The 27,326-nt window shown below is 50.8% G+C and overlaps 9 protein-coding genes across 9 annotated transcripts; 2 read left to right on the top strand and 7 right to left on the bottom strand.

Annotated features, from left to right (window-relative positions):
* Positions 1-283: 283 nt before the first annotated feature.
* T069G_01742 (fungal hydrophobin domain-containing protein) lies at positions 284-750 on the bottom strand (the record flags this gene model as incomplete). Its single annotated transcript, XM_056168952.1, has 3 exons — positions 284-322; positions 382-463; positions 587-750. The coding sequence occupies 3 exons, from the start codon at positions 748-750 to the stop codon at positions 284-286; spliced, it is 285 nt and encodes a 94-aa protein (XP_056034268.1).
* A 3,878-nt stretch (positions 751-4,628) lies between these two features.
* T069G_01741 (SET domain-containing protein) lies at positions 4,629-7,028 on the bottom strand (the record flags this gene model as incomplete). The annotated part of the gene is made up of 4 exons (XM_056168951.1): positions 4,629-4,738; positions 4,799-5,378; positions 5,465-5,847; positions 5,915-7,028. 4 exons carry the CDS (start codon positions 7,026-7,028, stop codon positions 4,629-4,631), a joined length of 2,187 nt encoding a protein of 728 aa, XP_056034267.1.
* A 3,557-nt stretch (positions 7,029-10,585) lies between these two features.
* T069G_01740 (CRAL/TRIO domain-containing protein) lies at positions 10,586-11,928 on the bottom strand (the record flags this gene model as incomplete). The annotated part of the gene is made up of 2 exons (XM_056168950.1): positions 10,586-11,414; positions 11,489-11,928. The coding sequence occupies 2 exons, from the start codon at positions 11,926-11,928 to the stop codon at positions 10,586-10,588; spliced, it is 1,269 nt and encodes a 422-aa protein (XP_056034266.1).
* Positions 11,929-13,780: 1,852 nt separating this feature from the next.
* On the bottom strand, positions 13,781-16,480 carry T069G_01739 (uncharacterized protein; the record flags this gene model as incomplete). The annotated part of the gene is made up of 6 exons (XM_056168949.1): positions 13,781-14,017; positions 14,100-14,486; positions 14,620-15,036; positions 15,108-15,833; positions 15,891-16,103; positions 16,208-16,480. 6 exons carry the CDS (start codon positions 16,478-16,480, stop codon positions 13,781-13,783), a joined length of 2,253 nt encoding a protein of 750 aa, XP_056034265.1.
* A 993-nt stretch (positions 16,481-17,473) lies between these two features.
* Positions 17,474-18,346, bottom strand: T069G_01738 (ARP2/3 complex 20 kDa subunit (ARPC4) domain-containing protein; the record flags this gene model as incomplete). The annotated part of the gene is made up of 5 exons (XM_056168948.1): positions 17,474-17,482; positions 17,550-17,594; positions 17,654-17,779; positions 17,912-18,238; positions 18,284-18,346. The coding sequence occupies 5 exons, from the start codon at positions 18,344-18,346 to the stop codon at positions 17,474-17,476; spliced, it is 570 nt and encodes a 189-aa protein (XP_056034264.1).
* Positions 18,347-18,994: 648 nt separating this feature from the next.
* T069G_01737 (ubiquitin carboxyl-terminal hydrolase domain-containing protein) lies at positions 18,995-20,815 on the top strand (the record flags this gene model as incomplete). Its single annotated transcript, XM_056168947.1, has 3 exons — positions 18,995-19,013; positions 19,149-19,854; positions 19,906-20,815. 3 exons carry the CDS (start codon positions 18,995-18,997, stop codon positions 20,813-20,815), a joined length of 1,635 nt encoding a protein of 544 aa, XP_056034263.1.
* Positions 20,816-21,325: 510 nt separating this feature from the next.
* On the bottom strand, positions 21,326-21,708 carry T069G_01736 (uncharacterized protein; the record flags this gene model as incomplete). The annotated part of the gene is made up of 2 exons (XM_056168946.1): positions 21,326-21,493; positions 21,577-21,708. The coding sequence occupies 2 exons, from the start codon at positions 21,706-21,708 to the stop codon at positions 21,326-21,328; spliced, it is 300 nt and encodes a 99-aa protein (XP_056034262.1).
* A 100-nt stretch (positions 21,709-21,808) lies between these two features.
* T069G_01735 (uncharacterized protein) lies at positions 21,809-22,282 on the bottom strand (the record flags this gene model as incomplete). Its single annotated transcript, XM_056168945.1, has 1 exon — positions 21,809-22,282. The coding sequence occupies one exon, from the start codon at positions 22,280-22,282 to the stop codon at positions 21,809-21,811; it is 474 nt and encodes a 157-aa protein (XP_056034261.1).
* A 390-nt stretch (positions 22,283-22,672) lies between these two features.
* Positions 22,673-24,942, top strand: T069G_01734 (histidine phosphatase superfamily (branch 1) domain-containing protein; the record flags this gene model as incomplete). The annotated part of the gene is made up of 6 exons (XM_056168944.1): positions 22,673-22,726; positions 22,947-23,269; positions 24,054-24,139; positions 24,179-24,317; positions 24,467-24,700; positions 24,861-24,942. The coding sequence occupies 6 exons, from the start codon at positions 22,673-22,675 to the stop codon at positions 24,940-24,942; spliced, it is 918 nt and encodes a 305-aa protein (XP_056034260.1).
* Positions 24,943-27,326: the final 2,384 nt, after the last annotated feature.

The following is a 27,326-nucleotide window of genomic DNA, read 5'->3' as shown; positions in this document are numbered from 1 at the left end:
TGGAAAGGTTGGTGGTTTGGCTGGGAAGCAGTTACGGCATACAACATCTTTTTTTTTTTTTTTTTCACTACATCACCACAGCTTCATGGCATGCACATGACATTGTTTTGACGCATTCATCATATTATCACCAATATTGCGTATGAATAGAATATCTGCATGGCCCATCCATGTGTGCCCACCCTCTTCTTTCAATGTCTCTGGCAAGTTTCTCAGTACCAGAATCGGCATTTGTCGATACGATTGAAGTTTGGCCATGGACACATTCAGCGACAGTAGCTTCTTAGGCCAAAGGAGGTTGGCACAGAATAGCCTCGTCGCTCTAGAGACAATGTCAGAAGGCAAATCAACGAGTAAACACTTGAAGTAGCAGTCACTTACCACGGAAGCAACGCAGCAGAGAGCCGATTCCTTGGCCTTGGTGCATGTCTTGCGCAAATCTTCAGAGTCATAAAACTTTTCGCTTGCTGTACAAAATGAGTGAGAAAACATGGACGCTCGAGGTTATTTTTCCTTTCACTGAGCATTTTACTTACGCATATGGCAGTCGAGGCCGATGATGCCAAGGAGCCAAGAGCCACAGCACTAGGGGTTGCTGTAGAGGCCTTGGGGGCAGATATGAGCGATATGGTCGTCGTGGTCGTTGTGATCGTGATCGCCCCACCACTCGCTGCCAACGTTGAGGGCATCCTCGAGAGGAGAGGCAATAGCAACAGCGGCGAGGAGGGTGACGATGGTGAAGAACTTCATTTTCGCAGATTTGATGAGTTGTTTCAATGAATGACCTGAACGTGAGAGTGTAAAATACTAGGAGTCTTGCTATTCAAGTGAAAAGCTAGGCCAGGAGATATCGAGGATCAGAACAGATGGGTTTATGGCAGAAATGGACGTTCTACTTATACTTGAAAGACTTTAGAACCACTCACTGATCAGTCTCATATTTCTACTACTCTTGTTCAGTGCTTCTCCCCCATTCAGCCAGATGAAGTCCGCAATACAGCATAGTGGGTATACCCTCCCGCTCCCATCTCAACGCCCCCGATACGCCGTGTTTCATCTATCGAGTTGGCCGAGTACCATACTTTCAATAGTACTGCGGATATCTAACATCAAGTTGAGCTACGACGCATTGGTAAGTATGATGGGCCGTAACGTTTCGTATACAGCTTTATTATTTCTTCCCTTCTTCGTATATGGACTAGGAAGCAAAAGATGGTCATTAAATCTCGACTTAGAGGGTCGGCTATAAACTCTCGGCTGCCGGCACCTTGGGAATAATGAGCTTAGCCAGCTGTTTGGCCTTCATATAGAGAGTAAACATTTATTGCGTAGTGTTATCACCAGCAGGCATGTATACATGTGCCACGACTATACCTTACAGCCTCATTGTGGGCACCGGGGTAAGTATGTCATACTCAACACCACTCGATCGAGTTTGCTGTATGCTAGGTATATAGTATATTTGGCGTCACGGCCGGTATTCGTATATGCTTATCTTCTCCGTAAACTCAGTACATTTGAACCCTCTATACGAGTATTGAATCGTATTTAGAGTTACAAAGGTGATACCACTGATGGAGATACCCCTATCTTTGGAACATCTGCTCAACCCACCAGTCAGTAAGCCCCTGACCCTGCGTTCTCAGATCTAGAACACATGATGTATAGGTAATGTATTTATATGCACATGCGTTACGTCGAGCGTAGGTGTAAAGCCACGGTGTAAATGTTGGGCCTCGTGCCTGAGCTTATTGCAGCCACATGAATGGTCAAGACGGATAAATTCATCGCCACTTTCGCATGGATCGGGACAAGAACAGAAAAGAATCTCGGGTCATCGCGTCGCTGCGACTATTTTATTTCAAGGGTCGTCGCCGCACACTCTATCTACATATTGTGGCCGTAGCAAGGCCGTATATGATGAGCACAGCTTACCCTGCAATTATGTGAGATTGGCCGGAGAATACGACAGCCAGACTCTGGTCAATTGGATATTGAATATATAACTTATTGGATTAATCTTTTGATGTAATGTATCTTCATACTTTTCTTTTTCATTGTTGGCTGCGATTGAGAGCTGGTGGCGGTCTATGGACATGATCACAAACAAAAATTCAAGTAATGATAGACTTCTACCACGACGAGTCAATCATGAAAATCATGGGAGAGAATGAATGACCCAATTTCTTGGCAAAACGCGCTGCTTTTTGCTTAGAAGCTTTATAGAATGGTATACCAACGGTCTGATCATCCAATCATCAAGCCGTAATAGTATAGTGGACAGTACATCAGTTTGTGGACCTAGCGAAACACTGAAAACCGAGGTTCGATTCCTCGTTACGGCATTCGAAATTTCATTTTTGCATTTTTATCTTTTTTTTGCGTCCATTTTTTTCTACGACACAAAACGTCTCAAAGAGTACAACGACTTGAAATTATAGCAGATGCCTGTTTACAACATTGTGGCCTGTTTTGAACGGAAGAACGCACATCATCGTGGGCTTCATTCTTGGAAATGGGATATTGCTTTTTGCTTCCCGCGGCTTACTAATAATGCGGAACCACTGCCTCACCAACCACAACCAGTTTACGGAGTAAGCTGTAACTACATGTACTTGATACACAGGATATTCCATCAATATACAATCAATTCTTTTCATAATGGTGGCCGAACATGTTTCTCTTGCACACCGAAGAGGAGCGTCACCGAACTCATAGGCAGCAGCTGACCGAAAAAAAAAAAAAAAAAAAAAAAAAAAAAAGCAATGCTGCTTCGTGCGGAAGGTGGTGCGGAAGTTGATGTGGAATTGGACCGCAGCTGAGCTCCAGAGTGCCCACAGCAGCTTCCTTCCTCCAGATTACCAAATTACAGCTCGTGATTTCAACTCGCCCTCTTTCATCGCAGATTGTGATGATATCTACTGACATATCTTCCTTTTCCTCTTCTGCTGAGCCTCTGACAGACTTTGCAATCTGTCTGCTTCTTCGCCGAATTCTATTCATATCATACTTTTTGCCGTCTCTGGCTGCGATTGTCACGAGTGAATAGTGTTTCCTCTTGGTGCTGGCTACGAGTTGAAGCTTGCTCTCATTTTCCATCTGGATGATTGGGCGAGAGGGCATATACGAGCTGAAAGACGTGATTGAAGAGGTAGCCCCTTCCTTTCGAGCACTCCCGGTCGGTATTAACAGCAGCGACTGCATGCAGGACAAGAATCCGACAGACACAATTCGTCTCCAATCCGCCCCCCACGTCTTCCTCCATGCTCTCGACTCGAAGGAGGTGTCTCGAAAGACTCTATACACAAATTGGGCGCTGCGAGAGGTAGGCGGCGTTCTCAGACGCCTTGAGACCAACAGACTTCAACTTCATTTTCGAATGAGCCGTAGTAAATAATGACTGCTTTACGGGCAGAGCTGGCCCTACCATTCTGTTCAGCTGTGGGGACCACTTATGGTATCGGGGTGCAGATCCCGAAAGGCACAGCCGTCCGGCGGGCCAACCAGTCACGTAGAGCAAACCTGATGAATTAGTTGAGGGGTATACGTCGGGCTTGGAGGTCGTGCCCTGGAGTGGTGACATCGGAATGTGTGCCGTCTGCCTACCTGGTGTTTATGGTCAATGTTTGAATGTGTTATGACAATGCAACAAAGAATTTCTCGATTGTTTCGCAAGGTTTGACATGACTACTGAACGGTCAGGAAAGAAGCTGACTCCAATATCAAAGTTGGCGCAGTACACTCGTGAGCGAGACGTCTGGATATTCGATCTGGTATGGATTCCGACGCTCAACAGCCATTTGTCTTGATTCCAGCGCGGCCATCATAAGTGCTGAGCAACGCAACGAGTTAATGACAGCGAGTGAAAGGACGCCCAATGCCCGGGGCTAGATCTGTCTCGCTCAGTCCCGTGTATCCTGAAAGGCACTCCGTCGTCCCCGGAAACTTATTAGGCTCTTACTCTGGCTATCATGTCCATCGCTTTTACAAGGGCAAAGCCATGACCTCATCCATAATCTGGAACCTGCGTTGAGACAGCCACAACACTCCCCGCGACCCTGCTTTACTACTCTTTGAACATGCAAACCTCACTGCTTCTCAGTCATCCAAGCATCGAGAACTCGGCTGCTCACTTTTCCTCACGAACTTTAAAGATTATACCCAAATCATCAACTCTCATTATCGCCTAAACCATATGTTTGCCGTCCCCAACTCCAAAACTGTACTACAAAAAGCAAAGCAAAATCAAACACTTGTAAGCAAACCGTTTTTGCAACTCATTCCCCCTCCCACCTTCGCCCAAGAAATAAATCCTTCACCAGGTAAAAAAAAAGTACAGAGAAAGCATATGAAAAACAAGGGAAAATCTATCAAAATAGCCTTATCCTCCAAAAATAATGATAACAAAAGTGTCAACCCAAAGCATAGAAGTCGTTTGCCTGCCGAGAGATGACAATCGGACGTCCCGTATTATCGAAAAAAGAGTCCGGAGCGAAGAGCTGTGGTGAATAAGAGAGGCCGCAGGCAGTGTCTACAACGTACACGGGAAGGGGCACCGGAAAGCCATGTTGAATCGCGTCGTTCGTCCCAGAGACAACAGCATATGCACACGCAGGCTTACCTCATGATCAGACAACAGCGGTAATTTCGGCGGCTGCGCTGACGGTGATCGATGCGCTGATTTCCTGCTTCTTCTGTTGACGCTTGGCTTTTACCGGGCTCTTGATCTTCATGCTGACTTTTGAATATGCCCTCTTGGCAGTCTTTGCTGAGTTGATGGCCTTTTTGGGCTTTGTACCCTTGGCAGGCTTGGTTTTCACCACTTTGATGGGTTTGAGAGTTTTGAGAGGCTTCAACCCCTTGACAGGCTTCAAGGTTTTGGCGGGCTTGAGCGCCTTGATAGGGTGCAATGCCTTGACGGCCTTGAGAGTTCGGATGGGCTTGGGCTTGGGCTGCTGCATCTTGCGCTTCTTGGAGCCCGGCTCCACATTCTCCTCGTTCCCAGTCAGCTCGTTGAGCTTTCTCTTTCCTCCCTTGCCCTTGCCCTTGCCCCTGCCCTTGGTGGCAACCTTGATATTCTCCTTGATGGGCTTGATTCCCTTGGGCTTGGGCCCCAGCACGCCTCGGCAGTTGGGCTGCCCACAGAGACACTTTTGGACATTTTTGGCCGAAAAGGGGTCAAAGTTGTAGTCATACGTGAGCTCCTCACCCGTCATAATTGGCCTGTCACCAGCAAAGAGAGCCATTCTGGGCTGCCCTGAGACGATCCATTTGATCATTCGGCAGTTGGGGTTGCAGCTATGGTTTACAAATCGAGCAATACTGCCCGTGGTGGCATCAATAATCATGTTTTGATCAAAGCTCATTAAGTAGTAGCACTAACAAGGAAAAAGAAGGTATGTTAGCCTCATGATACACAATGTCCCAGAGAAGCACGTGTTGCTTGGTTCCGGTGTCCGCTTACCTCGTTATTCTTATAGATTTCATTCATTCGTCGTTCGCATTCCTCTTCGGTGATGATCTCGCCTGCGTATTCCATGATGATTTGGTGAGGCTCGAAGCAGCGATTGCTGCGGACGCCATAGCCGCGGTCCGACGTCTTGATAACCTCGACGCCGACGCGATATTTTCCGCCCTTGGCTCGCCGGGCCGTCAAGTCGGCAAAGGCACGGTTCGTGCATTTGGCCTTGCCAATGTTGCAGTTTGTGTCGTCGCATTCGTAGAGCATGATTCGGTTCTGACACGTCTCGGCACAGCCATCCTCTGGCTTGCACACACACTTGGACTGATAATCGAGAATGTGTGGCATCTTTTTCCAGACTTCTTTGGATTCGCCAATGAATCGGTCTAGAGGCGCATGATAGTTAGCAGGGGGGTCGCGTGGGCATGATTTATCTGTAGATATAGCACATACTCTTGGTCATCTTCTTCCACTCATCTGGCTTGGGCTGTCCGGGCGGTAGGGGGTTGCAGACATGGAACGGCAGCTTGAAATCGCGACCAGTCAACAAGATTCGAAAGCCCGTAAAGATGGGCGCGGGCATGACCTTGTTTTCCTTGCGGGGCATGAGTTCGGGCAGTTGCGCCAGCTGCTTCTTCTCGTTTGCTGTCAGGCCCCGAGTAATGTCCTGTGTCACTTCTTGTCCTGAATAGAGACCCTTGGAGAGGTACTTTTTGACCCTCCGCTTCTTGAACTGGGCGACGGGCTCCTCCGACTCCTCCTTGACCTTGATCTCGGCCGCCACTTCGACCTTTGCCCTCTTGCGCGCACGCTGGCGCTCTACGGCCTGGCTAGGGTCGACATATTTGCCATTGGACCAGACGCTGTGAATGACGGGATTTTCGTCAATGTGGTTGAACTCCTTTGTGTCCTGCAAGCGCCGCAGCTCGCGGGACAGTTTGACCGGCTTACCAACAACCTTGTTATTGCGCCCGCGCTTGGCAGCAGAGAGCTTGGCGGTAATGGACGATACCGGCGTCGCACCGGCACTCGCGGCGCCATTTGGACCGGCGAGACGCGCCACTGATCGCAGCGAGCGTGGCGATGGTCGCGCCAGGCGTTGCGCGCGCGGCGTGCTGCGTTTGCTAGGAGAAGTCTCGAGATTCAACGCGTCAATGTTGGTAGACGCCGGGTCCAGCGCACCGACATCGGCGTCGCCAGGCGTCACGGTGCTGCCTGCAATGGTCCGGCGCCTGCGAGTGGCCACGATGTCGCCTTTGGCGCGGCGTTTGCCATGCGCGCTGGTGCCGCTGAGTTTGGCCAGGTTGTAGACGGGCAGGCTTGCTCGTGCCCTCTGAGGCCGGCGCGGCGATGGCACGTCGGACGCGGGCAGAGCCGGAGCGACCGCGACGACGGTCGAGTCGTCAATCACGGTGATGACATCGTGTTTCGAGGCGTCCGAGTGTAGACTGTCGCTATCGGTGACGGTCGTGGGGGGAGTCGAGCTCGACGACGCGAGGTTGGACGAGTCGTCGGTCGAGGCGGAGATCGAGTCGCCGCTTTCGATGGCAGCAAACAGGGACAGCATGGCTGCGAATTGCGTTATAGCGGCAACGGGGGTGCGGTCATGAAGCAGCAAAAATGAGGCAAACAAACAAACAAACACGGCCTGGGGAAGAGGCGAGACAAGAAGCGGAATAAAGGCTAAACAGGCAGCCGAAGAAAGAACAAAGAAAGATGCCAGAAAAAAAAAATAAACTGCTCAAATGGTAACAATAACGAGAATCAGCCTGCACGGCCCGGCTGGGAGAAAAGTTTCAAAAGAGGAAGCGGGAAAAGGAAAAGTCGCAGGTTTGCTGGCAAGTCGTCGTTAGTCGGCAAAGTTGACAAAAACGCGGGTGCACGCGCGTGAGCTAACAACTAAGCAGGACAGGACGCAGATAAGCAAGCGGATAGGCGGGTAAGTAGTGAGAGGAGGAAGAGGCGAACAAGGGCGGCCACGGTATAAATAAATAGAGGAGCCTCTCCTTCGACTAAGAGACAAGCTCGGCGTTTTTATGATGGAGTCAGGATCAGTCCACACTCGCTGGTATGGAGCTGTATTGTATTGTATATAACAAGATATCCGAGTACACAGACGGTACCTTGAGGGTTATGTTATGTTAGAGCGTGAGTGTTGGATGCCCACAAGTTGCGCGCGTTGATATGGCGTCTGTGCATGTATTGGTTGGTACTCGGTATATTCCGGAGGATGGCTGTGATTATGAGTACGGAGTAGTCGCCGTAATGCGATTGTGCGTGCTTTTGTGCCTTTACTCCGGTAAATGACACCAGACTTGCCCTTGGACAGACCAGACCGGGGATGGCGTCTTCTTGATTTGATAGGTGAAGTGAGCGGCGAAGCCACTTATTGACAAACCCGCCTTTTTTCTCAGTCAGATACCGTAGCCAAGCCGAGGCCTTTTCGCCGGTCTTTTGGATCAGGGGGTGATTTGGAAAACGAGGAGCCACAACTGAGGGCGGGAAAGAAAAAGGGAAAAAAGCGATGAGGCCAGACGATCCCAGCGGAAAGTAGAGTCTTTGAGTGGTAAATGATGAGTGGTGAGTGGGTGAGTGGCAAGAGGTGAGAGGTGAGAAGGTGGAGAGTGGAGGAGGATCGGAGCTGACTGAGATGAGGGTGTCACTGAGAAAGTGGATTGAGGCTAAACAAGTGAAGAGGATGTGAGGATGTCTCTGGCAATGTCCGATTCTGGTGATGTTGCGTCTTGTCCGTCTCTCTCTCTCCCCCGTACTCTCGCTGGTTCCGGCGCACACTCGCAGTCTCTTCAGAGGAGTTGAAATTTTGCTTCAACACAAAGAGACTTTGTCTTCCGTGATTTTGCCCTCCGGTTGCGGCTCTCCTTTTACTTGCCGTTGAGGAGTGTGTTGTAAGCAAGGTTGCGAAATTTCAGGATACACTACTACAGGAGGAAGAGGGGGGAAAGTAAAAGGGAGTTAAGTAGCCCGGGGGGATGGAAGAACCAAGTAAAAAAGCAAAAAAGAGGCGCAAGTGAAAAAAAAAAAAAATTTTGGCAACTTGACCAGCGGCTGAAGTGAGCGTGAGGCGCCCGAGCTAAATAAAATTCATTGCGCAGGCATTGCGTTATCCGAAACAACAAGAAGATGGGCTTTGGTCAATCTTGCCGAATCCTCCCTTTTTGCTTCTTGGGACAAAGTCCTGGCCTGGTCTGGTCTGGCCCTGTCTTGTCTTACTCCGCACCTTGGTGATGTTGCCCGTGATATTGTCTCTCCCTGCTTGATCCAAGTCGCCGGAGGGCCTCAACGCAGGCCGATGCGACGGTCAAGGTATCATATATTACGTATATATTGCGCGTGAGAGTTGGAAACCCTGTCAAGGCCAAGCGAGTATAAAAAGCAAAACCAGCCGAGGAGTGTCGGTTGGTAAATTTGTGATATGCTACCGCCGTAGGCGCCATCTCCCAAATGTCTGAGATAACTGCCTGATACCTGACCGTGTGGTTGTCCATCAGCTTCTTCCATACCGCTGTTCATTCTGCACCTTCATCCATGGTCAGATTAGTTTGTGGTTGTTGAAATATCCATGCTCTCCTCCTCCACCGCTGCGTGGTAGCAATATATCACTCCTCCTTCACATTCGGAGCATCAGGTCAGATATTCTCAACAACAACAAAACCCAAAGCGCCGAATCTTTATCTACGTGTATACTTGCGTATTCATACGGCCGCCTCACCGGTTCGAGAGTGCAGGGTTCTCAGCCTCAGCCTGAGTCAATGTCTCTCATGGCAATCTCCTCCGTTCTAAAATGGCTTGTACCACTGCTATCACCGCAATGGTGTTTAGCGCAATCACCATAATCGGCTGGCTCGGACAAGAAAGTGCCAAATCAGAGGCCTAAACTCGACTAATTATCAAAGACTGGCCTCGATAATAGCCACGGATGACGTTTTGTAAAATTTACCTGCTTGCCTTGTTCCCTATAGACCCAGTTGTGGTGAGATAAATAATGGTGTTGCGGTGAGACATACATTGCAGCATATATTATCGGGGTAAAAAAGCAGTAACTCGCTGGTATCAGCCTCTGTTAATTAAAAAAAAAATCACTAGGCTTTCACTCATCCTATCGGTCTGTGTTACGCCTCGTTTATCTTTATTTCCGTCATTGGGAACATCATAACGTCTGGGGGGTGAGTTATGCACCAAGATGTTGGCATATAGAGCCGACCTGGATGACGATGGTGGTGGAACTAGCCTCCAGGATTGTAAGGTGCGGATCGAACTGCCTCTTGGTTACATCTCCAAATCATAAAAGAGGGGAAATAAAAAGTTCATGGGAAAAGCACAATGCCATGCCACTATTGAGGAAACCGCAGCCGCCAGAGAGCGAGGCATGGTTCAGTTTCTGTGGAAAAAGCAAAATGACTGTCCTGGGTATTTAGCCAAGATATAAGCATGACTACTCCGTAGATACAGTGGCAAAAAGGAATTACGGTCACCATAATTGCCCTTTGAATCGCATCATGTAATTCAGCAAGAAGCACATGTCCTCTCCGGTAATGCTAACACTATTGCCCGTGTATGATGAGCATCACCCATCCGGGATGGCGACTCACTGGACGGCTACTCAGGAATAAGAGATCACACGATAACCAGCATTTATCTAGTCTAACGTGGCAAGCAGTCGGTGAAATACTCTCCTTTGTTCCGCGGAATTTATTACTGCATCACTCACACGGCCATCATGAGACCTTCTATATGGTATTGTGGTGGGCATTAGCAAAAGGATAATGTGCCGGACCACCCAGGCAAGAGTCGACAGAAAGGTGTCAAAACATTAAACACAGTCTTGTATATATTTCAGAAAACGTCCGTCGTAGATTAGTAGACGTTTTATCTATTAATTGCCAAAAGGGCAAACATCTAGGGGGAATCTAATGCACAGCATTCTTTGCATATGATATAGGGTATTATGGGTATGAATGAAGCGTGGCAGCGGTAAGGCGTACCGGAGGCCCGCGCTCATCAAGACAACAACATCAAAAAAGAGATGAAGAAAAACTTCCGTTTCCTCCCAATTGCAAGCAGATCACCGTCGCGAGTCAATGAGACACAGGCCTGAATGCTCCCTCAAGCCGACTTCTCCGGCTGCGCGGTCTCAGCGGTCTCAGTTTCCTTAGGCGCAGCCTCAGCCTCCTTCGGGGCACCATCAGCAGCGACGGGAATTTCCTCAGTCTTCTTTTCCTCAATCTCTTGCTTGGCCTCCTCCTCTGCAGGAGCCTTGGCCTCCTCAGCCTTGGCCTCCGGCTCCACAGGGGCAGGGACTTCCTCCTTCTTGGCTTCCACTGGGACTTCCTCTTTCTTGGCCTCCGCAGGGGCTTCCTCTTCCTTGGGCCTCACAGGAAGGTCCAGGGTCTGAGGTTCCGCGACTGCAGTCTCAGTTGCTTGTGCGGGGGCCTCAACAGGAGCGGCAACGGCCTCTGACTTGGGCTCTACAGGGGCCTCCACCTTTGCTGCCTCGGTAGCATCAACAAGCGTCACCGTCAGTCCTTCTTGAACAGGGGAGCCGCTGCCTCCGTACTCCTGGGGCAATGAGGGTGCAATGCTCTTCAGCTCCGTAGACAGAGTAGTGCCGGATGTCATGGGGTGGAACTTCTTCAAAGTTGCTGGCGCAAGGAAAAGCTTCATGGCTCCGAACATCCAACCCATAATGGCAGGCACGTTGACAAAGTACTTGTGCGCCAGCAGTTCTGGGTAGGCCGTGGAGAAGACGGAGATGGTCTCCTTGCTGGCAGCCTTGACAGCGGGGTCCATGCGGAAGAAGCTGACTGATCGATAGTCGTGCACCTGAAGCATCTGATGCTTGTCAGTGCCATCCTCTGGGAGGGGCTCCGTGATGTCGTTGAGATGAAGCTGCTGCACGCCCAATTCCATGAGAGCAGCGCGCCACTTGATGAACCTACAATCGTCGACATGAATTAGAAAGGCTTTTCCTACTTTGTGTTTGTACTCCTTCTTAGGTAAGGTACTTACTCGGTAACGTCGCCGAAGGTGGCTTTGTTGTCCTTGACGGAGCCATAAATGTTCCAAGTAATGACGGTGTTGTTGCCGGCCTCATCCTTGTGGTTCGTCACAAAGCCGAGGCCGCCAAACTTGTCCTTGTTGAAAGCCTCGCTCACGAGCTTTGTCGGCTGCCACTTCTCTCGCCAAACCAGGGCAGCGGCAAGCTGCTTCTCAGCACCAGCCAAATCGCCATTGTTGGCGCGCAGGAACTTCTGGAGAACGACCTGAGTCGGAGCGTGGCTGGCATCGGTCGAAAGCTCGACACCCCACATCTCGCTGTGAGCTGACTCCTTGATGATGTCGGCCAGACGCGCCGTGAACTTGGCAAGGGGAGTCTCTGGCGCCAAAGCTGGCGCCTCGGCCTGTTCAACCTTCTCAGGGGTGGCGGCGGGCACGTTTTCCGTAGACATGATGGTAGCTGAATCAACGACGAATGAATGGTTTGGATGGTTGGTTGGTTGGTTGGCAGTGTCAAAGAAAAGTAGAAAATTTCTTAAGGGGAGAGAAAGGGTTGACGTTGTTGTTTAGCACAGGCCAGGGCACTACAGGCACGGCAGCAGCAAAAAATACGTGGAAGCCCGCTGGGGGTTCGGCTATTGCTTGCTATCAATTAGTAGCCTGGGCAGTGACGACTGCAGCAACGGAGTGGTACAGTACAAAGCGTGTACCGAAATATCACGAGATAAGCAGCAATTGATACTGCACAACAGCAACAAATGTAAATGGGGAGAGAAGAGAACCGGAAATTGAAGGAAGAAGTGTAAATAGATATACTGGATACGATGATATCGTATGTGCGAAGCAGAGAGGGGTAAGAAAAGGAGTCGCTTCACGTTATGTGTTGCTCTTTTTGAGGTCGACAAAGAACGGAGCAGCATGTAGTATTTACAGGCCCTTTATTTTTGGAGGTGAGCCCAAGCTGGTAATTTAGACGAAACCACGGCGTACCTTGTACTTTGTAAGGCGCCGGCTACCCAAGGTATCAGATGGTATTTTGCTCGTACATACCTCGGACTACGAGGTACATGCCTCCGCGATTTCACTAACACGACAGGACCGACGAGGTACCGCTGCGGTAGTACCGATTAAATTGCGAGGTGGTAAGCCGGTACTCTGTACCAGTGACGGCAGAGCCAGTCAGAGCTCACCAAAAAGCCCGGGTACCTGACAGGCAAGCCCTGTTGGTCGTCCGGATCGATGTTGTTTAATTTCGTCTTCAGGCGCCAAATACTAGGTAACCATCACGCATTAAAGGCTACGGAGACTCGGGAGGCGGATAAACCACTGCCGGAGCCGTCTCAGGTACAAGTACACAGGTAAGACCTCTTACTAATGTGCTCAAGCATGAGGAAGGTGTGCCCATTCGGTTATATGACCAAATCTTGGCCGACATCATGCCACGCGGGAGTCACCAGCGCTCATCAACGATAATGGGGAAGAAGTACCTCTAATTTCATGTTAGCTGTACCCAACCCTAGAAGTCTGCTTAAGGTACCATGACACAGGTAGCACCCAGTAGGCAAGAGAGCCCTGACTGTAGAGACCGACTTTGGCACCTGCCGCAATACTCATACCTGCCTGGCATATTGTGATCTGATAGGTATGGATGTAGGTAACCAACGTTTGGCTTGGACGACAATTTGTCTTCCTCACATCACCATTGCCGTCTTTTCGCTTACAAACATCCGGGATTTTCCACCGCTTACTGCTCCTTTTTACGCGTGACTTGTCAAATGCCGTTCAAATTCCTATTTATGGACTGTCTGATCCTTGTGTTCCCATTTCGCCTGACGGACGGTCTAGCTTCGCGGGGTTGACTCGAGATGAATGCAAATCATCATCCCGCCTGCGTACCACCGACATCATTCACCACCTTGTTTACCAACCGACAACTAGCTTCCTCAACCCATAGCAAACGCAATAATTCGAGCCGTGTAAGCCGCCAATGAATCGATTCTCCGGCCGTTAGCCATCCACTTTGGGAAAAACACAGCCTTGCCCACGACCGTCTTGTGTATACGACTGCTCGCCCAGTTTCTACCGCGGTAGAGCGTCCCTTGCCCAACTCGGTGCCCGGTGAAAACAAAAGGCAAAAGCACCCAGTGCTTGAAAAGAAATGAAAAGAAAAGAAAGAAATGCCGACAGTCTGAAGCACAATGCTTTCTTGCCGCCTACTTCACCCTCCTTACGACAATCAAACGCCGAAATGTTGACCCGTTCGAGAAAGGTTATCGCTCCTTTTTCACAACAACCATGCTGCGGTTAGACTTGAGTAAAGGCACGCGTAAGGATACGCTCCACAGCCAAAAACTCCATGTGAGCCGCCTGCGCCAACGTCATATCATCGAACTGTGGCCCCAGAATGTATCCTACTTCGGCCCAGAAATAGCCCCAGTACATGTCTGTCTGCTCGGCACGCTCTTGAAGCCCAGTACGCTCGCGGAGAGGCAGGGTGAGGATGTCCTTGTGAGTTTGCTCACGAATGATCGCAACATACCACTGTTAGGACAGACAAAAACACGTTGTTAGTCTACACGAGGAAACCCAGGGCTTAAAGTATGCTGGGACACGGCAAACGTACCTCGACAATATCCAGAGGGAAACCAGGTTTTGGGCCAATGGCATACTGATGGCGCCAACGGTCCGCGAAACGTGGCAGCTGATAGTACTCTTGATCCAGCGCTTGCATGTTAGTGATCCAGGCGATGCCGTCCTTCATGCATGGCGTGAAGCCAGGGCAAAGCATGGCTGCTTGAACAAGGCGCCGGAGCAAGAAGGGAGTCAAGTGCGCGGCATCTTCCTGGAAAAGAATGCTCCGAGTAAGTTGACGAATAAGCGCCAGGGTAGCCTGGTAGATGGCCTCTCGTTCTTTGATCGTTACGCAATCGGTGAGGAACCACGGAAACTTCTTGATGGTGCTGATCAAGCACTCATAAGGGCGCTGCGGACAATCCCTAGAAAAGGGAGACTTTTGGTCATCCAGACATGTTAGCATACTTTTCCCAAAGGTGAGGAGAGGGGCCGTCTAGGACGGAACAAAAAAAGAAGCAGGATAAAAAATAAAGGATCGTTGGGGGCAGTACAAAACTATGGCCACGTACTCGATGAGGCACCTCGACGTGTTTGACCAGCATAATCATCTCCTCCTCGGATATGAAGCCCTTGAAGTTGTCCCAAGGGCAGTTGGGATTAAAAGGCATAATCTCGGGAGTGACACCATTCCAAAAGACACCGCGAGCGATTGGGAAGAGATCCCTCATGAGGTTGGCCTGAGAGGTCACCTCCACTTCGATGGGACGATCGCCTAGGCGACTGAATCGGCCGGCGACGACATTGGCTCGGTGTCTCTCGACCGCCCTCATCGCATCTTCAAGAGACACAAATTCGACATAGGCGTCCATGGTCTTGCTCGTCACCTTGTCCATGATGATGTGCACACCTTCGTCCGTGTCATTCAAGACCTTGGAATTGCGGCCGAGGAAAGCAATCACTTCGGCACGAGTAGAGGAAAACGGAATCTATGCAGCAAGATTAGCAAAGAACTTTTGTTGGCGAGTTTGCAAAGGGCGGGAGCAGAGTCGTTACTCACGTTTCTCAGCTTGATAATGCCCCAGTTCATCGGCTTTGCCAATCTGGCCGACTCAATAAAGGGGAAGTTGGATGGATCCATGGCATCGGCCAGAGTTGGAAGCCCCGTAGCTGTATTGATCAGCTGGAGAAGCTTGTTGGAGGGCGGCGCCTGCATCATCGGGGCGTGATTCGAGCAATCAGGCGGGATCTCGGACAGCTCAGTTGTTTCACTGAGACGCACGCCAAAAGGCCTGACAATCTGGCGCACAATTCGGGCTTCTCGGTCGCTATCATGCTCGGGAGCTTCAGCAACAGCAAGCCCAAGATCAAATCTGGGGGGAGGCTGCATCATGATGGGATTGATCGAAGCAGGCAATCCGGCTGTTCGGGGAGCGTAGTTGCGTGGCTCGCTGGCGACCGTCGACATACCCGGGCTGAAATAGCCTCGGACAGGAGCACCAGAGCGACGCTGAGGCGGAGTCACGTCGGATGACGGGCTAGAAAACACTTCGCCAGGTTGAAGAGAGTTGAGAGATTGGCTGTGCGGAATGAATGATGGACGAACATGTTGCTCAAAACCAGTGTCAGCCATTCTCTGAAGGCTTGTGCGATGATCACTACCCGCCTCTTGATAGAAGCCAGCAGTCGAGGCATGGGGTGGAGTCTGCACTTGGAGAAAGTCTGGATATTGAATATCTGGGTTCTCTACAGCGACAGACTCGAACCCGCCTTGGTACTGCACCGACTGCTGGGCTTCATTGAGATCTCCATTATCTGGGACACCTTCCTAAGGCATACCCACATTTGGGTCCTCATCATGGGTTTGAGTGTGAGCCAAAGCAAACGAAACCATGTCAAATTGATTGTGAGCCTGACCAGGAGTCTGATGTTGAACCTGGCTCTGGGCCTGGCTTTCGATCTGAACTTGGCTCCGATTCTGCAGAGCGTTCGGAACGCGGTAACCAGGAGGATATCCAACTACAAGAGGACGAGTGTCATCCCTCTGCCTAACCTGCTATTGACATATGTGAGTACGGCTACATCAAAATCAAGGGAACAAATGAAGGGCAAAAGAAGAAGAAGGAACCAAAGGCGACAGCGGGAGCGACATTTGCTTACCTGTGTCGATGCAGATGGGACCCAAATACTGGCGGATGGGTTAAACGAGCTGCGCTGAGTACCACCTGGGCGGCGTGGCTCCTGGTTGCTGCCACTGGTTGCATTTTGAGCATTGCGGCTAGACGCACTGCCGTCAGAAGAGGTGTTGGGGGCAACTTGACCATTCTCTCCATCTGCAAAAGGCGACGGATGAGTCGTCGCCGACGCAGGTTCAATGAAGGGCGCTTCGCTAAAGCTTATGCCCTGAACAGCTCTCGGGCGACTCGAAGCCATCCTGACAGCGTCGGTCTATTGAAGAATTAGCAAAGAGCCAGAAAGTTGCGTTCCAAGTGAGCAACTGTTCAGGATGAGAATTCGAAGGGAACGAAGCTAAAGAAGACACATATACGGGGCTAATGACGAGTACAGAAAGATGGTGGTTGGGAACTTTGCAGGGTCGATGCAGAAAGTTCGCAAAACCAACAATGGAACACAACAGCAGCAACGTGCTGCTCAGAGGAAGAAAAATGGCCGATTGCCAATTTGCAACGCACAAAGTAGCTGGGGATACAACATACCTTTTCCTTGTTGCAACGTTGCTGGTCAAAGAGGCTGCGCGAAGCTCTTCAGAAATCAAGAGGTGGTGATGGTGAAGTGGCCAGAAGAAGAGGGAGGGTGGGTGGAAGAAAGAAGATGAAGAATTGAGAGGAGGTCCCTCCAAACAATGAGTTAGCGGGGCAACAGTAAGAACAAAACCAAAAGGGTGCTGCTTTGGCGCGCTTTGCCAGCTGTTGAAGCTGAGGCTGGCAGGCAAAGCGTTGCTACCGGACCGACAAGGTGGCCTGCCAGATCTCCCGGCTGCTCGGTAGCGAAGACACCTTGCTGGCAGCTACTGAAGACCTGTGAATGATGGGAAAAATGGAGAAGAGTAAAAGGGACGGATGGTTGTCACTGTGAAAGGCAAATATGGATGGGAATATCGCAGATCCGGGTCTTTTGTCGTAAAACAAGGCTATTTGAGAAATGTGAGCTTGCCTGCCCAACAGAGGGTGAACATGAACAACACGCCATTGCTGAGTAGATAAAAGATTTGTTTATTTAGACTACCAAGGTCCTTCACCATCTTCATCAAGAAAGACGAAGAAGCCAGTATATCACGGAAGCATGGGAATCCCACTCGAGCCTAATGTATTTGACAAATGTCTGAACCGGGATTAGAGTACAAAATTTCGCTTTGGCCACGTCGTTGAGAGTCCTATTTCATGGATACATAATGTTTAACGCAGTTTAATCAAACTAACGGGTCCGTTATCAGCTGTCTAATCCTTGGACATAAAAGGGGGGTGTGATGTAGTGCACTCACAGGTGTCAGGAATGACTCGGCGACGAATCGTGCTCTGGCGTTAAGCTGCAAATTATATATGTCAGTTCAAGTCCAGAATGTCCACCAGGCGGGAGAGCACATACGAAGAGCTTCATCTCGGAGATCTCCTTATCGACCTCCTCTTGGAACTCAATGATGAAATCGACCAGCTTGTGCTTCAACATCTCCTCCGTGTGGAAGTTTGTTATCAGGAAGGAAATATCATAGCCCTATTTCGGAAAATAACGCGTTAGAACAATGCTACAACATCCAGCTTCGAGGATTACAGCTTCGGGGCTGGAAAGCTCGGATGGATGGAGGTATCGCGAGGATCAAAGGCCCCCCATCTCAGTGCCACCTACTGGAATTGGTTTTCTTCGCAGAATGAAGAACGCCTCGGCTCTCTGGGTCAGGAAACGGGCAAACTTGTGGACAAGTATGGATTCGATCTCGTCGGCCTGCTTGATCTTGATGCTGATGCGGACGGAGTTGATGCTCGGCTCAATCAGCACCCGCTCGTTCTCGTTACGCGCAATCACGAGGGGTGTGAGGACGACCTCGGGGGAGGTCTGGGCCTCGATCTCGGGGACGTTGTGGCGCTCGGTGGTCTGGGAGGCAAAGTTGGACAGGGTCAGGGCGGCAGTCAAGCTGCTTCGCACGCATTGGAGGTACGGCCGCAGTGATTGAGACTGGATGGATGGCAAGCAGGTCAGCGGTCAGTTTTCCGAGCTCACGGTCTTCCGGAACAAGTCCAGTCCAGTCCAGGGGAGAGAGGCAAAGTCTGCAGGGTAGGGCATAGGCGTACCATGACTGCTAAAGGCTGCTGCGTGCCCTGGTTTGGGCCAATGTTGCGCAGGAAGCTATTCGCGGGTTTGGGTTGTGGTCCGGAGCTCCTGGCGACGGAGTACTTTCAATGTTACGTGGACTGGTAACTGGTAGGGGAATCCGCGGGGTTCGGGTCCGCATGTCACTAGCAGGAGGTTGACGTCTGTAGGCGCAAGGTGGGGCTACCTAGTAGTTACAGGTGGTTGATTCCAGTCTTTAGCTGCTGGCTTACTGTACGCCGTCTGTGCTGTAGCCTGTAGCTGCGCAAGTGCTGGACCCAAGCTTGCGCCACCAGCCACAGCTCGTCTCAAACGGAGCATCACGTGTTGGCTTATTAACTCCCATCCTGCCCAAGCTTCGTCGGAACCTGCCACATCGCACGCGCCACACCTCCCGCCATCAGGTACCACTGTCGTGACGCAGCGACGGCTCCGCAGTGCTTCTCTTCCCTTCTCTCAGCATCTCTCAGTGTCTCCCGTTCGACTTTGGACACTTGATTCCTGCTTTGTTGCAGGAGTGTTATTCAGGAATTTCATCTTTGCTTGCCATCTTTTTGCTGTCCCTAAAAAGAACTCGTCGACTCGAGCTTCAGCTGCTGCTGAATCGACCGCCACCTTGCAATGATGGCTTCCATATCTGGTCCGTGATCCCCCACCATCATCATATCGCCTTCTGTTGCCTCCAATGTCTCGCTCCAGAAGTCGTTTCTTTTCCACTCTTTCTGTCCCACGGTTATTATGTACCGTAACTAACATGATGTTTGCATTATTTCAGTTGTCGTGAAGCATCAGGGCAAGAAATATGAAGTAGATGTCGATCCCGAATCGACAGGCCTGGACTTCAAGCTCCAGCTCTTCAGCCTTACCAACGTCGAACCCGAACGCCAAAAGATCCTCATCAAGGGTGGCCAGCTCAAAGATGAAGCTGATATGAGCAAAATGAATCTCAAAGCTGGCCAAAACATCATGATGATGGGCACGCCTGGAGGTGGCGCTGGAGACCTGGTTCGCCCAGCAGAGAAGATCAAGTTTGTCGAGGACATGACCGAGGCCGAGCAAGCCCAGCAAGCTGGTGCCACTCCTGCGGGCCTCATCAATCTCGGAAACACATGTTATCTGAACTCGACTCTACAGACGCTGCGTTCCATCCCCGAACTTCAGACGGCCCTGACAACATATAGCCCAGCGGGCATGGCGCAGGCGGACTTGGCTGCCCAGCTCTCCAATCTATACAAGAGCATGGGCAACACGCAAGACTCTATCCAGCCGTTGAGCTTCCTCTCAGCATTGAGGATTGTGTTCCCCCAGTTTGCCGAAAAGTCCAAGAGCGGCCCTGGATATGCCCAGCAAGATGCTGAAGAGGCCTGGTCTCAGATCGTTCAGCAACTAGGTCAAAAAGTCACAATCAAGACGACCCCCGATACACCCAGCATTTCTTTCGTCGAAAAGTACATGGCGGGAGAATTCTCCTCAGTCCTTGAGTGCGATGAGGAGGAGGCCCGAAATGGTGGCGAGCAGTCAATTGCCTCTAGAGATGCCTTTTACAAGCTCGACTGCCACATTGACGCTCAGACAAACCACTTGAGAGATGGCATCTTGGCCGCCTTGAGTGAGAAGCTGGAGAAGAGATCAGAGGTACTCGGCCGAGACGCCACTTACACCAAAAAGTCCAAGATCTCCCGAGCTCCCAAGTACCTCACAGTCCACTTTGTACGCTTCTTCTGGAAAAAGGAAACAAAGAAGAAGGCCAAGATCATGCGCAAGGTCACATTCCCTCAAGAACTAGACATTGTCGAGTTCTGCTCAGACGAGCTCAAGGAGGCCCTGATACCCGTCCGAGACAAAGTCCGTGAAGTTCGGAAAGATGAAGAGGACATTGAACGTGCCCGTAAGCGCCGGAAGAAGACCCACGACAAGGACATGAGTGACGTCCCTGGCGGCGCGGGCCTGCCTTCGGAGAGGGAGCTGAAGCAGCAGAAGGAGAAGGAGGCAAGCAAAACAGGCCAATCGCAGCAGGCGAATGATGCCGACACTGTCATGGGTGAAACTTTCAAGACGGATGCCGAAGTTGAGGCAGAGAGCGAAGCTGCTCTTCTTTCCGCCAAGAAGGAGCTCAATGCCCTGATAAATCCCGCTCTACGTGATGATGACGGTGCCAACCAGTCAGGTCTCTACGAGCTCCGTGGCGTCGTCACCCATCAGGGTGCCAGTGCCGACAGCGGCCACTACACGGCATACGTCAAGAAGACGGGAACTGTGGACCCCAAGACGGGCAAGAAGGAAAAGGAAGATGGCAACTGGTGGTGGTTCAATGACGACAAGGTATCCGAGGTGACGGTCGACAAGGTTGAAGCCTTGGCTGGCGGCGGCGAATCCCACTCAGCCTTGATCCTTCTCTACAAGGCAATCCCTCTGCCTAGTGCCGAAGGTGTTGAGGAGTAAGTCGGCTAAAACTTCCGTACATTGTTCTCCTGCGCTCTTGTCTTGTCACAGACGGGCAGGAAGAAGAGGGGTTTGCAGAATTGGGCGTTTGGGTCAGTTATTACCACTTGGCGGAGATGGGGCGAAGGTCGGATTCTGTCTAGAACTGGTGAAGTTTCTGGTTAAAGACACATACCATAATGTATAGAACAGAATGCTCCATGGACCAGAAAAAGACAATTCAAACACAATCGGATTAAAAGTTTTTGTACAAGTCTATGTGGGTATCGTAGTGTTTTCTTTTTTTCCAAAAACCAGTCATCTTCCGTGATTTTCCATCAACCATTGCTTGCGCCAGTGAATAATTATAACATCAAAAGTCCGCCGCTCAGTATAGCATAGCAAAAATCGAGGAGTTTTATAGCTCTGTTGTCAAGAGTGGAGGGTACGCAATGCGACATTCTTTCAGTAGCTCATTGCAAAAACGGCTCGGGTTCCCATTTTGAGATAAGAAGAGCCAACAAACTTGCGCTATCGATTCTTGGAGTTCTCCTGTTCTTGCTGCCTCTCTTGGACACGCTCCCTAAAGACGTCCAGCTTCTTCTGCAAGACTGACCTTTGCTCGACAAGAGTGCTTCGCTGCTTCTCGAGCATGGCGATCTGTTCGCTGGGAGTAATCTGGCGGAACTCCTTGATGGACTAAAGGATATGTTAAAAAAAAATATGTACAAAAGAAAAAAGACTCGATGTATAGAATCTCCAATGCTAGGGAACTCGCTGACCTGCTCTTTCTGCTTGTCCGACTTGAGCTGTGCGCCGGTTAGGGTGCCCACCATGATGATGGCGGCAAAGGCCACGGCCCAGACGCCGCCTCTGAATTTTTGCTGCTTGGTCAGGGTATTGGGAGAAGCCATCTTGGATCTTCTTTAATCCTCTTTTGTTTTGTTAAGTCTGTTTCCTGTTCCGGGCTACTTGCAAAATGTAGTGCCGTGTGTCGCCAGGATTGCCACGATCTCACCAGCAGCCTCTCCAGATTTGATTGGCCTTGTTCTGGCGCTCAATTGGGGTCATGCCCCTCTTCGGCGAATCAGTAGTCGAGGCTGCCGAAAGCTCCAAGCTAGCCGAGCTGCGGCGGCTTGCAAGTTGAAGAAGATCCTTGCCCGGAGAAGCAGACGCAGATTTTCTCTCCGGCAGGGCCGACGGCGACGACACGGCGGGCAGCGACAAGGACGCCCGCTTGTGCTTGACAATTCGAGGAACCGCGGCGGCCGAGGGAGTGTTCAAATTCCAGGGATGGAGGGCCACCAGCTCGATGTCTTGGCTAGTGCTCCGGCAGGCAGAATCGGGCGGCGACGCGGGAGCAATGCGTGAGCATGCGTCGGCTTCATTGGCGGGGCCGTGAAGCTGCTGTGATGAAGTGGAGGAGGCTGAGAGACTTAGTAAGAAGCGGGGCAGGGCCAATGCGGACGAGGCTGAGGATTGGACCATGATGCCATTTCTGGAGGATTCTCAGCGTCGCACTGGCAGGGGAGGGAGTAGAGAGAAGGGCAAGGGAGAGAGGAGAGGAGAGATGGGATACGGCGAGAATGTGCGATATTAGAGATTAAGCAGGGAGGGGATTATAGTTTTCTGGGAGGTGAAGATGCGAGACAAAAGACATCACACTCGTCACTTGGGCCAGTGGCTGAGCCGAGCCGAAGTACCGCCTTGTTATCTTTCTGTCTGTCACTAGCCACAGCGAGGCTAAGGCACAGCACAGGACACTTCCTTCCACCTTTCTGCTGTTGGAATTCCAATGGCATCAACTGGTTTCCTCTTTTTTGCTTTTGCTTTTCACACACAAACTCCTCTCCATCTCTACTCCACCCTTCAGCTACAATGCTCCTAGGGAAAAAGAACCCTGCCTGCTCGTCCGGCTACTCACCGGGTTTGGTGAGTTTGGTGGAATAACCGGATAAAGCAACGCTGCCGGGCGGGTGCTAACGCAATCGCAGCAGCTTAAGCTTGGGGCAAGATGAGCCGCCTGACATCACCAAAGCCCACTAAATTGACCCCTCCGGCAACCCGCTAATCTGCTATCGATGCACCTCATCGTCTTTTGGGAGTGTGGCATCGTTCCTTGATTGCCGGGCGAATAGCTGATATATATAAGGCTGAACTGAGCACTCTCGCCAAGTTTGATCGCTTCTCCAGCGTTGCCAGCGTTGCCGTTCTACAGCCCCGTCATTTTCTTTCTCTCCGTCAACACCGAGATCCCGCCCGTCCCCCGAAACAGCTCGACCTCTACATCGGCCTCATGGCTGCACCCCGCGTCTTCATCGTCCGCCACGGCGAGACCGAGTGGTCACTCAACGGCCGACACACGGGCAGCACCGACATCCCTCTGACGGCCAATGGCCAGAAGAGAGTCATTGCTACAGGCAGGGCTCTCGTGGGCGACGACCGTTTGATTGTTCCCCACCAGCTGTGTCATATGTAAGTCCCTCACTTTGACTCTGATTTTTGTTTGAGCATCCAGCCTCAACTTGTAGTGTCAAGTTTGTGTGTTGCCATCATATTTGCTACATGAATTTCTTCGAGAGTTTGGTTCTGAAGTCAATTCCTACTCGTTCCGCTTCCCAGCCAACATTGATTCGGCATCGTTCATACACTTCCGCCTTTCAGTAAAGGATGGGGCAGAAGATGAGCAAACACCCTTTGGCATTTCTTTGGCCCATCTTACCCTTTTCATATGTCCGTGTACGATGTTTCAAATATGTAACACGTCATCTCTCACTTTCAATTTGTTTGCTGAGACTACTACTAAACCTCTGCACGTCATTCCGGAAGTCACTCCGGAAATCTCCTCTCAAAATGAGGTGCTTCTCCCTGCCTCCTCTCCCTTGTTGATTCCACCGATTTCTTATTTCTGCTGTTTCTTCAAGTTTTCTTTTGGGAAATGTCAGAAATTGCCGTGTCTCACATCCATTGCACTTGTCAGCCTAGTCCAATGACGTGACTTGTGCAGAATAGCCTTGCTTCACCAGACACCTCACTCTCCTTATACCTTCTCCGTGCTGCACACCTTGTCTCCTACTAGAGACCATTCATCTTCTGTTGCTTGTACAGTATAGCAATTCCAATCCCCGCTGTTAGTTCCATTTCCTGCACGTAGGCCACACGTTGGCCTCTGATTTCTGTAACCAAGAGAGTGAATGCAGCAAAGAAACTACATGCTGCAAACATAAGCTAATCAATTGGGGCAATTGCCCCTACTCAGTTACGTTTCCCCACGAAAACGAGCACAACGCACCTTTGAACTGCTCAATCTTGGCATACCCGGCCCACTACCATGGCAACCGCATGGCAATTCCCTTGGGGGCGGTCTTCAATGCAATGCTAAAGTCGAGATTACCGAAGACATTCGGGAGTGGGACTATGGGGACTACGAGGGTATCACAAGCCCAGAGATCCGCAGAATGAGAGCCGAGCAAGGTCTTGAAGGAACTTGGGACATTTGGAAAGATGGCTGTCCAGGAGGAGAGTAAGTCACGCCTCTCCCTTGGCTCATATATCAATGAGAAAAGTGCACACGCCCTAGGACATACAGCCCCTTCTGGATGCCACCCTAGGGCCGTTCTTGTCTCAGAATCATACGATACGCTCTTCAAGTTCATATCTGATATGTTACAGGAGCCCGCAAGATGTCACCGACCGTCTCGACCGTCTTATCGCCGACATTCGCAAAAGATTTCATGAGCCTATACTAAATCCGCCCGAGGGTAAAAAGCCACACAAGGTGTCGGGTGATATCCTGATTGTTGCGCATGGACACATTCTGAGAGCCTTTGCTATGCGATGGGCCGGTAAGACTCTTCAGGATGGTCCGGCATTCTTACTCGAGGCCGGTGGAGTGGGAACTTTGAGGTGAGAGATAAATGGAATTGCGATTTCTTTTTTTTTTTTTGTCTTCCCTGTGTCGCGCCGCTCGCCCACCTCTATCTTCGTCATCTACCTCTTCCCAGACCAGATGGATTGATATATCTACCACGTCAAAGCTCACTAATAACGCTTACACTGATTTTAGTTACGAACATCACAATATTGATGAACCCGCGATTCTCCTTGGTGGAGCCTTTGTTGTTGATCTCGAAGAGAAGGGGCAGTAATCTGGGGTTTGAATTTCGCAAATTTCTTCTTCGTATAGATGCCCTGCATCATATAGAGTTATTCCATCATCTTCACAGCTTGCGTCTGCACACTCGAATCAACACGAGACGAGTTCACCAGGCCGCCTGCCGATGCATTCGTTGGATCGAGATGTACACCTCTCGCCGTACTTATCCCATTGCATAAGGTCTTCTACATATCTCTACCTTCTTGACTTTGCGAGTGTGTTTCATCGGCATAATGTTACGTTTGGTATTTCTCATCCCCTGGGTTCCTCATCCTCATGGATTGTCTGTCCCCCTTTCATTCTTCGCACAAGCCTACTGGGACGATATGTCAATGGTTCCTCTGGTTCCTCTTTCTTCATCTTTGACTCCCCAGAAAGGAGTGGAAGTAATCTTTTTATCTGCGGAGGCGAATAGAGGGATTCAGGTCCATCTGCTCTGTTCAACTTTGGGCGCCCAAAAGCCACAAAGATAGGCACGGGAAACGTAAATTGTCATCTCCGATGAATTGCTACATCAAGATCGAGATGCCCATATAATTCCACAGTTGAACCATCCATCATCGCCAAGAAAAATTGATGTATCGGTCAGTTATCAGTCTATCACTTCAGCCGCTGAAACTAGGCTTCAGTGTCTTCATTCAAGGGGAGATCTGAGCTCGACATCCCAGCTGCGGGATCGACATGCCTCCATGACTAGGTCACTTGGAAATGCTGGCAAGATAGTGGCATTGATAGCAATCACCCCTTTTCTACGACACGCCGTTTACTCCGTCGCTCCGAGACAGACTTTGAGTCTTGTCAACAGATCCGCAGACAGTCAGTCGATCAATTGAAGGCACAGACACAGAAAGGCCACAAGCCATCACAAGCTCGCTTCCCTAAATATAAGACAACCAACTCCCTTGCTCCAGCCTCCTTATACCAAAGTTCTGGGGTTGTTTGAAACTTGGTCTCAAAAATCGGAGGTGATTCTGCCACGGCCCTCCGCGTTAGCCGGGCACCTCTATCGGTCGTCCGCCTAAAGCCTCCGGATGGGCGGGCCGGGTCATAAGCCCGCAGATCCGAGAGGCTGGGGGTCAGCGTCCTCCACCGCAGGCCCGCTGGCTCTCCCAAGGATCATGCAGCCCGGTGCCCAGAGAGCACGGGTGGAACCGCAACGGTAGCGGGATTAATCATGCTGTCATAACTCACCTCGAGGTACGAAGATTCGAGTTAAACGGTTGTCGGGTCAGATGTCGTGGCGGTGAGGCAAATACATGACCCTGCTTTGCCGCTGAGTACGGCTGCCTGCAAGCAGCTGGCTTTTACCCACCAGCTTTGCTGCAGATGGCAATGGCGTGCCATTTTCTGGATCCTTGAGAAGAATTTATGGAGTTGGTGGGTTTCGGCCGGGAGCATCTACCTAACCGTGTCTTTTTGTTTCGGTAACTGTTCGGTGGCTTGCCCGCTGGAGATTGATCTGGGAGGGTTGCGTGGATAATCCGCGCTAGGCACAACCATGTTTCCAGCTCATCTTTGAAATGCTAGGTACTGGGCTGATGAGCTTGTTCATCATCATCTCTGAAGCTCAATTTTGATGCAATCGCCTCCCTGTGGGACGTAATGGGCTGCATTGGTCATGATCCCTCTGCGTCACGCCCGGATTGACCCCTCAGCCTTAGCAACGAGTAGGACGAATTTTCCTTCTCCTCCTTCCCCTCTTCTCTCGGCTCAGGGATGGTGACAGCTGTGGGCAAAGGAGGGTTGGCAATATGGAGGCGCAGCAAGCCTGCAGCAGTGGGCGTCTGTGGAGAAACGTGGCCAGATTCTATACGCATGTCAAGCTGCTTGTCGCCGCCGAGGTGCGTTGTTGGTACCGCTTGCTGCGTCGAGGAATTCATTGAGAACTCACCAGTCATACTGAGACACCGCAGCCTAGTCCAGGGGGCCCCGAGGTGTCAGCGGATCACGGGTGACTATGCACCTGCAAGAGCGCACCGTTCCGCGGGCGACACTTTCTAATGGCCTTAGTGGCGACACAAGCCGATGTGTGGGTTTGGATGGCAAGTCGAGCGCCGCACTTTGCATCGTCATTGGCTCGCTCTGCCCTTGTACAACGCAGAAAGAAAAATCTTCTGAAAGGATGGCACGTCGATATGATATGCACCTTGCCAAATCCGCTGATGCTGATCGCATGCCAAGTGGAGGAAGCGAGCACAGCACGGCAGGGGCTTGTTTTCGAATGCCCGACAATGGTTGGTTGTGTGTGGTTTTTGATACATGTATTGCTGAAGGGGGGTAGGGGGGTTGCAGCAGAAGCTCCTCATCGAGTCTTCGATTCAAGCTGAGTACGAGTGCTATTTTTGACTGGCACAGAATAAGAGGAGCCAACTGCAG

This window comes from Trichoderma breve, chromosome 1 (genome assembly GCF_028502605.1).
Source record: "Trichoderma breve strain T069 chromosome 1, whole genome shotgun sequence".
Lineage (NCBI taxonomy): Eukaryota > Fungi > Ascomycota > Sordariomycetes > Hypocreales > Hypocreaceae > Trichoderma > Trichoderma breve.
This window is presented reverse-complemented; position numbering and strand designations above follow the sequence as displayed.